At 41.1% G+C, this 10,642-nt stretch overlaps 1 protein-coding gene across 1 annotated transcript in view; it reads left to right on the top strand.

The window, feature by feature from the left end:
* Positions 1 to 2,340, top strand: part of OTOP2 (otopetrin 2) — a 56,435-nt gene extending 54,095 nt beyond the window's left edge. Inside the window, exon 7 of the mRNA XM_026667228.2 lies at positions 170 to 2,340. Coding sequence (XP_026523013.2) covers positions 170 to 340 — 171 coding nt within the window. The 3' untranslated portion in view covers positions 341 to 2,340. The remainder of the gene's footprint in view (positions 1 to 169) is intronic.
* The last annotated feature ends 8,302 nt before the right edge of the window (positions 2,341 to 10,642 follow it).

The raw sequence follows: 10,642 nt of genomic DNA, 5'->3' as shown, positions 1-10,642 counted from the left end.
TAGATCAGGGTCGTTGCCTTAAAGAATTCAGTGATGCAGAGGCATGTTAGTTAAATGTTTATGCTTAAATGTCATAAATGTCTGCATCAAGAACTGTGCCTCGTTAGTCTCATTCTTCCTTGTTTTTACTTGCTGACGGTGCTATTATCTTTGTCTCTTTCCCAAACAGCTCTGGATTATGCCTGCATTTGGAGCCCGGCCGCAATTTGATAATACCACAGAGCTTGAATTCTATGGTTACCCCATGTGGGCCGCTATTGTGGACATCTGTCTACCCTTCGGCATCTTCTACCGGATGCATGCTGTTGCTAGCTTAATGGAGGTCTACGTCATGTCCTAATGGACAAATGAAGAACTTTTTAGAAGAGCCCACATTTTTCATACCACCCTGGACTTGAAAGCCTAAAGAGCTGCACTGAGGGGGTTGAGTTCCTTTGGGCCCCAGGCCCAGTGATTTGATGGGCATTATCAAGAGAAGTGACAATAGCTGAAACCAAAATCCCGTTTTTTCCTATTTAAATGACTCCTTTTCTTGATGATCATCTTCAGTTATTTTTTTTCTACCAGATATGCAGACATCAAGGACCCTATATAGGCTTAGATTCACTCCTGGTCACTTTAAAGGACATTTTGACTTCAGTAGAGCAGTCTGAGGAGTCACAGCTTGAAAGAAGAATTGAGTGAATGTTGAAGACTGTTGAAAGTAATTGTGCCTTTGTGTCATTTGGATGGCTTCATAAAATTCCTTCCTGACTCTTCAATCCCTTTTCCAGTGATTTATGAAGGCCTCAGGAGTAAGACCCTGTTAAAGCTCATACATGATAAGAAGAATCCTGGAGCCGTTCTGGGTTTCGATGGGACTTCCTTGCTGTCCTGAATCAGGGCCTGAAGACTGTATGAGTCCATCTAAAGGGTTATTCTGTCAAGAGCATAATAAGAAATGTTAGTTTTTAACAAGAATTTGATTTTTTTTAATGAGCCTATTTTTATAAAATGTACATATTTATTGATTCTCATTGTGATGATTTAAAGGGAAATGAAGCCCCAGAGAACCACCGTAAGGAAAACACTTCCCCGCATGCCCAATCTTAATCCTCTAGCAGTGCTTAACCAGCAGCCTGCCAAAGGTGGTACTTCCTCTGCTGCTTCGGCTCAGAGTTTGGAGCAAGGGGGATATTGTTCTCCTTCATATCCCATTGGAGGATCTCTTTTAGGATGGTGATATGAAGTATCTACATCTCTGTGTAGAGCTAGATTAGTTAGATAGTGCTTCCTTCACAAACTCTTACGCACAAACACACACGCACCTTTTAGTATAGTTCACATCTTAGGATAATGGTCATAAAAATAATTAATAGGTATTCTGCATTGGCTTTAGATCATCATTGTGTTACTAAGCCCCCCAAGCACTAAAAAGAGAAAATGGCCATCAGTGAGAACCTATGGAGTATATTCCTTTATTAATTTAGTTGTCCCTTCATATGCATCAAAACTGTCACCTTCTATCTTCATGTTAAGAGTTTTGGGCATGTTGCTGGAATGGTGGGAACTTTGGCAATCAGATTGGAGAGGATTGCTTTAGAAAATTCTCTCTTTTTTTGGCCACTGTTGAGGCATCTCTTTTAGGCTTATATTTGGATGTACTGGTAGAGCAAATTCTCTTCATCTTTGTATTAAATTTAAATCATCTAGTTTAATTCTATATGACCATCAACCGCAGCTGATAAGAGGAGAAATTAACAGAATACATGTTTCCATTCCAAAAAAGTAAATAAATTTTGTTGGTCCTAATTTTCAAGATTGGAGTTCCCTATTCCAGCTTCAATAACAGATTATGCAGATCTTATTTGATTAATGTGATGATTAATTGAATAGGACTAGGAGATTCTCGCAATGTTAGACTTTCTGAATTCAGTCTTTGACATGCACAGCAAGATAATAGCACTATCTTTGTCTTTATGCATACATAAAGCCAATCTGGTGGAAAATCCTCCTTTGATACTGGATTCTATCTAGAAGTATTCTGACATGTTTTAATGATAGCCCAAAACTGAGCTTATCTAATTCTTTCCGGTGTACAAGGTAACAGCTGTGCTAATGATAGGAATTTTTGACATATTTCAAACTGGAAGAATTTGGCAAGAGCTGTAGTTGATCATCACAATAGTTATTTAATTGCACTGTTTAAGAGTCCCATTTTTTTCTTATGAAATTGTATTTACAATGGAAAGAAATGTGATTTTGGAAAATGACTTGAGGGAGAGTAAAGATGACAGGCTCTGCAGAAGTTAAAATATCTCAGATGATAGAATAAAAGGAAATTGTTCCACTTTGTCCTACATATCTTATTTGCTTCTGAAAATTATTATTTGCCTGTTTCATTAACGTGCTTTCAATAATTTTTTTTCCACGGAGCAGCTTTGGAACCTTAAGAAAAAAAAATCTTGCTGCAGTCAGTATGGCATAATGATGACAGAAGGTGGATATCAGAATAGGAAAGTCAAAAGAAAGGCAGAACTAGAATCAGGTTATTTACTTGTGAATTCATGGTTTGCTTGATTTTCCTTCAAACATCCTGTTCAGGAACGGTGTTTGTGATTAACAGTGCTATTTCCACCATGGAGATTGGGAAAGGACTGATTTCAGAAATGAAGCTAAACAACGACAGACTTTATTGTGGTCATTAACCAGCACAGTCAGGGTGACATGAAGATATTGAAGAGTACTGGGCCTAAGACGGAACCTTGTGGCACTCCACTGCTTACTTCCCTCCATGTAGACTTAGACCCATTAAGGACTACTCGTTGAGTACGGTTTGCCAGCCAGTTGTGAATCCATCTAGTGGTGGTGCTATCTATTTCACTTTTTTCTAGCTTACTAAGAAGTAGGTTGTGGTCTACTTTGTAGTAGGTTGTGGTCTACTTTGTAGTAGGTTGTGGTCTTTATAGTAGGTTGTGGAATCTCACATGTGCTCCAATCCTATGGCTATTAAGCTATTTCTAAGCACGGGCCTAATACTCTTTTCAAAGAACACTAAACTCATGTTTTAAAATAATAGCCCAACCAGGTAGCTGGTCACAGGTGCAGAGATGGGGTGTGCAGTGAAGAAAGAAGGGGTGGTTGATAATGAGCAAACACCAGCTTTGACAAATACTACCGGTACAAAGTAGTGCTGGCAATAAGTCACATTCCACCCTCAGGGCTGCCACATTCAGAAGCAGGCTGCAGACAGCCAAGAATCTGGAATGGAGGCGGGAGAATGGTGAGCCCTCCCCAAGTAATAAAATCAGTAAAAACAATAGCTACCTGACACTTCTTAGCAGAAGCTGTAGAGATCTAACCATGCACCCAGTGGTGGCTCTACCAGGAACACTTACTTGGCAGAGCCCAGGTCTCTCTCCCAGTTTCAGTGGAATTTTGTGCAGCACAGGATGGTGCTTGAAAACTGTCTGTAGAAGAAACCCACATGAAAACCTCAAAATGCTTGGAAAAGTGTCAGAGATTGCAGGGGCAGAGATCTCTGGGGAAGCCAGGTGTCTGGTTCAAACCCGTGATTCTTAACAACTGCAGGGGAGAGCTTGTGCCTACCGCAGCCCTAATAGATGCTGGCAGATCTTACTTCTAGTGGTAATGACCACATTACCAATTACCTCACCAATAAAGCGTGTTGTGGCAAATACTGTATCGGGAGGACAGGGGAAACGCCTCTTTAAAATTGAATGGTCTTTACGCGTTCTCGGTTGTAAGTGGGGGGATGAGACAAAGGCAACATCAGGAGGATGCAACATGGAAACTGTTACCAGGTATCTTTATGGTAAAGTTATGGGAATGTGAGAAAGAGCCCTAAATCTCTCGCTAAAGAAATCCTGTCTTGGTCATGTACACTGACAGGAGGAGCCTGGCCATTCCTTCAAATTTACCCATGACCACCAGTGTCAGCGTCAGGTGTGATGCCAAGGCGGTTTAGCTGGCTTAGACAGCAAGTAATGAGTCTGGGTGGAGTAATGACAGGGCATTCAGGAAAAAGCAGGCAGGACTAAGCAGGCTCAAGGGAAATCATAGGGTAGGGAGACTGAACACATAGAATAGCACAAGAGAAGAAGAAAGACAGACCATCTGAGAAATACAGGGAAGAAATCAATAAGGGGTTTCAAATAAACGGCTGCTTCCATGTGACCTTCAAATCTAAGGCAACACAACCAATTAATTTTAATTGGCCAGACTGAGTGGTAGACAAAGGAGAAAGGGAGATTTCAAACACTTTACAGCATCTTTGGAAATTCTCAGTCATCCTGGTCAAGGTTGTCACAAAGATGCTTTTTCAAGAGGAGAGAGGTTTTTCCATGGACCGGAAGGGGCATGGTTTCGTGTGCTGCCTGCACGCCATGGATGGGGCTTCGCTTATTTACATGGCCCTGTTTCTGGCATGCCACAGACCGGTGCCGGTCCATGGACCAGGGGGTAGGGTGGGGTGGGGGACCCCTGCTTTACAGCATTAGTATCCCTAATCCAAAGAAACACTTTCTGACTGGAAGTTTCTTAAGATGTGTTTCCTGCAGGAAGAAAAGAGTTAGCCAAATCTATACAGCACTACAAAAAGTTCCTGGGTGGGAGGACACAGAGAAAAAGAGAGAAAGATGGGGGAGCTGTACACCTCGTACATTTGATATTCCCAGCCTAAGGAAGAAGGACCACAGTACTTATGTACAGTATTTGGAAATATCAGCCAGAAACTTTAAAGAAAAAATGACTTGAATCTGTTCATTTGTGGACCGAGGATAAATTCAATGGCAACAATTGCTGAAGAGTATGGGTGGAATAGTATGCAGAATTTCCCTCAGGTTGCAACAACCTATTCCAGATTTGTTTTTTATGAGCAGAACATTCAAAATTGGCATTACCTGAATTGCCCGATCATAATAAAATTTTAGCAAGTCATCATCAGGGCATAAAGCATGTCATCCTTGGTCCATGAGTTGCAGGTAGCTCTGACTTTCTTATTAAAGTTAAAGATTTTCCTATTAGTCGTGTCTGACTCTAGGGCACAGAGTTCATCTCCGTTTCTTGGCCAGCATTGTCTGAAGGCAATCTTGATTGTTCTGTATTAGCATACTCCAAACCCTGAAACCTGATTGGCCCGCACGGGCCGCCACCTGATTGGATGACTAAACGGCCGTGATTGGCGCGCTTAGAATCAACCGTGATTGGCCGAGCCGATCGCGGGAGATTCAAAGCGCTGTCATTGGCCGCCGCACCGTGGACAGCTCCTATATGAAGGGCTGCCGTGAAGTGCAGGTCTTGTATAGAACTGTATACTCAATAAAGAGCGGAATGTTCACTTTTGGTCTCGCGTCTCTATGGGGACCGATCTACCCGATCTAACATTGATGGTCATGTGGCCAGCATGGTTATACACCAAAGTGTATACAACCATATCCACTGATATCTTCCCACCAAAATGGTATCTATTTATCTACTTTCATTTGCATGCTTTCAAACTGCTAGGTGGGCAGGAGCTGAGGCAAGTAACGGGAGCTCATCCCATCATGCAAAGCTCGGGTCTCAAACCTGGGTTATCAGCTCTCCAGCTGACAAGCTCAGTGTGAGCCATTGCAACCCCTTTATTAGCGACCCCTTCATTCCCTCTGAGAACAATTGATTCCACCCATGTGTCTTCACATCAGTACTCTGCCTCCTTGCAGTTGAAGAAAAGTAAAACTAAAATGTTTAAAGTGTGAGCTCTGCCACAGAGAAATTTTTAAGTTCTGTTGGCATCAGTAGGATTAATGTATATTCAGCTTGCAAGGAAGAAGGCAGGAACTCAACCCCTTTCCCCCTGGACATGCCTTTTATGATTTTGCACCATCAGTGTAGTAATTGTCCTTGTAGCAATTATGATCTGTTCAGTAAAACTACATGACTTCATTATCTTGCTTCCTCTTATCACCACACACCTTATGCTCACCAACTTCTTTGTCCTTGAAGCTGTTACAACGGGATGATTTATCATGTTCTCACATTCTTTCCCAGGAGTATCATGTAGATATGAGAAAATCAGACAATCCAGCATAGCTATTTTGATACATAGATCAAAATGGCTTTACTTAAACGTAAGATAACTTCCTTCACAAAACATTTTTACGCCTGTGATCTTTGCGCAAGACAGGTGTGTGTTGGAGGAAAGCATTCAAGTATATAAGGAAGACTCTCTGATTAATTGCATGGCTTTGTGCAACTTCCTGTTCATTTACCTTTCTATTGACATTTAACCTACTGATTAGCATGTTGAGAAATCCAGTCACATTCTTAGGTGGGAGCATGCAACCAGATATTCCTCCAAAGGCAGCTAATAAAGCAGGAGGAACCGATGATGAATTGCAAGATTAATGCTCTTTCAGCCACCATACCCAGTTTCTGTAAGAGGATTGCATCATAGTGAAATTGGAAAAAATAGCTGATTCATTTCTATTTTTCCTTACTTGGAAAAATCTGGGTGACAGGATTCGCTAACTACTCAAAGCCAAAAATGACTGGATTTTGTTAGGGATAACATTGTTTACCCTAACTGGTTTGGGTAAAAATAATAAATAAGGTATCATGGTTTGTTAGTTAAAGTGTGTGTAACTTTAACTGCAAGAATGTAATTAAGGGTGTGATTGTAAAAGCACTATATAAGAAGCGAGGCAATTGCAGCTTGCTCTCTCTGGCTTACTGATCCCTAATTACTGGATGGATTGATGACTGCGTTCTTGCTGGAACGGGAGAGAAGAAGGAGTGTTGATATTTCTCAATGGAGAGAAGATAAAGATTGGACTGATTTATTGTAAGTGTACTGACATTGGCTATTCAACACGGACTTTGCAAATAGAGTATCCCCGACAAGACGTGACTGAAATGATATATGACTAATGGACCGTTTATTTTGACTATGCTATAATTCTTAAATGGAATAAACTATATTTTTGATAGCACAAGCGTATCTGTATTTTTACTGCGTGTTAACTAGAAAACTTATCTCACATATTTACCTGTCTGCCTATCTGACTTCGCTGCACGTTCTGTTTAGTTTGTTTTCCTTAACACCCGTTGGGGAATCCAGGCTTAACAGATTTCATCTGAGGTATAGCTAGGCTTGGCACCTAATATATTGCCAATCCCAGTCTGACATTGTAGGAGGACAGTCTTGCTAATCTTTGGTGGCAAGATCAGGAATCTAATAGTCTCAACATTACTTTCTTTCTTTCTTTTTTTCCCAGAAGGCAACTGGACTGTTTTTTTCCTTGGGGAAAAAGAACAAAACACTTTGCTTCTCATCCAAGAAGCTTTATCCAGGAATCTGGTAGCATCTTTTCCAATTATCCAATTGATACAAGGCATAGATCCAGCTTTCAGATGTCTTATATCTACCTGCCATTAAGACTGGTTGTCATCTTTCAACAAACAAAAAATGTTTATTATTATGCCTAACTCTGTAACAGCCAGATGAACATGCTGCTATTAGCACTCTATGGGGGGAGGGGGGGATATAGATGATCCATCCAAAAACAGCTGAACCACAATCTTGAACTGGTAATAGACTGGAAGATGGACACAAAATCAAAAATCAATTTTGACACATTAGAGAAGCTAATAGTCTGTGGTTTATCTATTTAAGGTGGCTAGAACAGCCTTCTTCTTCTTCTCCTTTCAGAAGAATTGGCTTCATGGGCTGGGATTGTTCCTGACACCAGCTTTGTCCAAGACTAATTGGCATGTGCAGAATAAGCTCCAGCACGGTGTTTCTTTTACTCAGCAAAGTGTGTGGACTTCAACTCCCAGAATTCCCCAGTGAGCCATAAACACTGCTCTAGCATTGCTAGCTGAAGCTGCTACATCTGTTGCCTTCTTTTTAAATAAGGTAGCAGACAAAACCATGCTTTTTTGATGTCCAGAACTGACTGGTATATTGCAGGATATGTTATCTTTGGAAGCAACTTAGAAATTGTATCCGCTAAACTATTAATTGACTCTTGGACATGATCTTGATATTCTAAAGTAGGGGTGTCAAACTCACTGTGGCATCACATGACATATTGGGACTTTTTTCCCCTTCACTAAACTGGGCGGGGGTGGGGCCAGCACGTGACGCATCTGGCCCACGGGCCATAGTTTGACACCCCTGTTCTAAAAGGAAGTTCATACTGCAAAGGTGACCCAAAAATTTGAACTGGGGATGCTGGGAATTGTAGTTCAACATCTCTGCATAGTACTCAGAGAAAGTTGCTTCAGACTTTTTACATTTTTTATGTTCCGAGTTTGAAATTGCTTCACTGTGTTAATTTGATGTTGGTGTTATAAGTGTTGTAATATACATTTTAAACTACATTTTTGGCCCTGAAATACCTCAAATGAAACAAAACAGTGTCTCCCAAATTTAATGTAGAACTTTAGTAAGCTCTGTTCTTACCGTATTATGTACCCAGAATCACCCTCATCTCCCAATCTCCATTCTTGGTGGGACTGAGAAAACTTCCACTATTTTGATCAATCTCTCTGGGTTTGGGGTTACAGAAAATGACATGCTGGAGAAATGAAGTAACTGACAAAAGCAAGGAAACGGGTGTGTTGGAAGAAATATCCTTCTGGGTTCAGTTCCAAATGGGAAAAAGACACTGGATTCATGGAAGTTGTTTGAAAAGAAGGTTTAATGGTGGACAGGACCACATGCCTTGGAGCTCCTGAATGAAAAGGGGCAAGATGCTGAGGGACCCTTAGTTTTATACCCTCTGTTGGGCCCCATCTTAGTGTTTCCTGTTCCTGTGTAGGAAATGTAACCCATTGGCTGTCAGGCTCCCAGGGGCGGGGGTCTTAGCTAACTTTGTATACTTTGTCTGGACCACATGGCTTCACCTGAGTACTGGCTGATGCAATCTTCCCAGGCCAGGTGGTGAGATGAGTAGAGGGCTTTGTTATGTAGAATACTCTGTCCCAGGCCTTAATAGCCCACCCATACACAGAGATGGGGGTGAGCTTCTGTTTCTGAGGTGAGTTTCTGCTTCTGCGTTTCTATTTCTCTTTTTGGGGAAAAATTCTGTCTTTTTAGTATATCCTAAAATATTTCATTTTCCTAGGAGGGGTGGGTGCTAACTTCCTACAGGTGTGACAGGCCATAACAGGTTTAGAGTATTTTATCCAGTTTGCCAAAGTATGGCCATTTCTGGAGCCTTGGATGGCTATAAAATTGCAGCTTTGGCGCCTTTTGTCAAGAAAGCCTATGGCTTTGTGCTCAGCATGTTCTGAGCTGTGTCCACAGCCTGTTGACCGGAATTGACCAGGAAGTGCAAAGGAAAGCACTTGATTCCCATTGGTTGGGCTCTCCCTGGCTAATGAATCTCTCCGCCTAGTAATTAATATAATGACAAGACTATCCCGTAAGTCAACAGACGGGGAAAAAAATCAATGCAAACTACACTTTTCATTGGCAACTCTGCATGCCAGTGACAACTTCTCCATTCTTCTGAGAAGAGAAAACATTTCCAACCTATAGAAGAAATAGCATTTCAAAAAAGGGGGGGAAATCCCTTTTGTTAATTCAGTTTCTCTGGAAGATTCATCTCTGGTCCTTTTTCCGCAGAGGCTGCAGCTAAGCCACCCGTCCTGAGGTAAGAGGAGCAAATATAGAGTCCTTGCTTTTTCTGCTCTCCACCCTTTGCTGAAGGCTGTAGACCCCCCAAAATATGACAAATGGCAAAAAGAAAAATGCCTTGAAATGATTGTTTGGGACTTTGATCTGAGGATTTCTGATCAGGATATAGGAATCCTAAAAATCCTTCGACAGAACACTGAAACAAACGTGTACTCTAGCTGCTCAGGCAATTTGGGATCTCTAGTGACTCTTGCAAGAAACAATAGCTTAAAGCAACCCAACACACATGAGTGTTGCTAGCAATGGAAATATACCTTAAATGGATCTGGGCCTTTGGCCAGAAGGTGTGGTTTAAGGTCTTAAACAAAAGGCTTAAAGCGGTGATCTGGATAGACTGCCTTATTTTTTAAATATTATTTATCTATTGCCTCAATCCTCATGGGCTCAAGGCCATGTGTATCCTCAGGCTAAGGCCATGTATATCCTCAGGCTAAGTCTAGCCAAAGTTAAAATACCATATGCAGATTGTGATGAAACTTCAGCATGTAAAGTAACTCTGTGGTTGAAGTATGTTTAAAGATGCATAGATTTGGAAACAGAGGGGTCATTCATAGCTTCTTACTTAAGTATGGCATGATGAGGCTGTATAAGGTCAAAGCTGCCTGTGCCATTTTCTTTTTTCTTTTTCTTGTTTTGGTTTTTGGATTAGCTGGTTTACAATAATATCACCTCCATTTGTATGCAGTGTTAATGATTATTAAATGGTTATTAAAGAAGAAAAACTGGCAGAGCTGCCATCTAACATTGATATTTTGATGGTGCCATTTGTTGCTTGTTTTTGTTGTTATTCAAGCACAAAAACCAAACACAGAATAGCTGCAGCCTATCCTCTGCATAATTACAATACTGTGGCTTCAGGAGCTCTCCCGTCTCTTATATGTCCTCATCAATCAGCCTACACTGAGCAAAATGGAAGTAGAAGTGTTTTCTTTTTAAAGAGTAAATGTCATTTCACAT

Source organism: Notechis scutatus, chromosome 2, assembly GCF_049901735.1.
Source record: "Notechis scutatus isolate UNSWTSFEM ecotype Mainland chromosome 2, rNotScu1.2, whole genome shotgun sequence".
Taxonomy (NCBI): Eukaryota; Metazoa; Chordata; class Lepidosauria; order Squamata; family Elapidae; genus Notechis; species Notechis scutatus.
The sequence above is the reverse complement of the archived record's forward strand: the minus strand, read 5'-3'. Positions and strand labels throughout refer to the sequence as shown.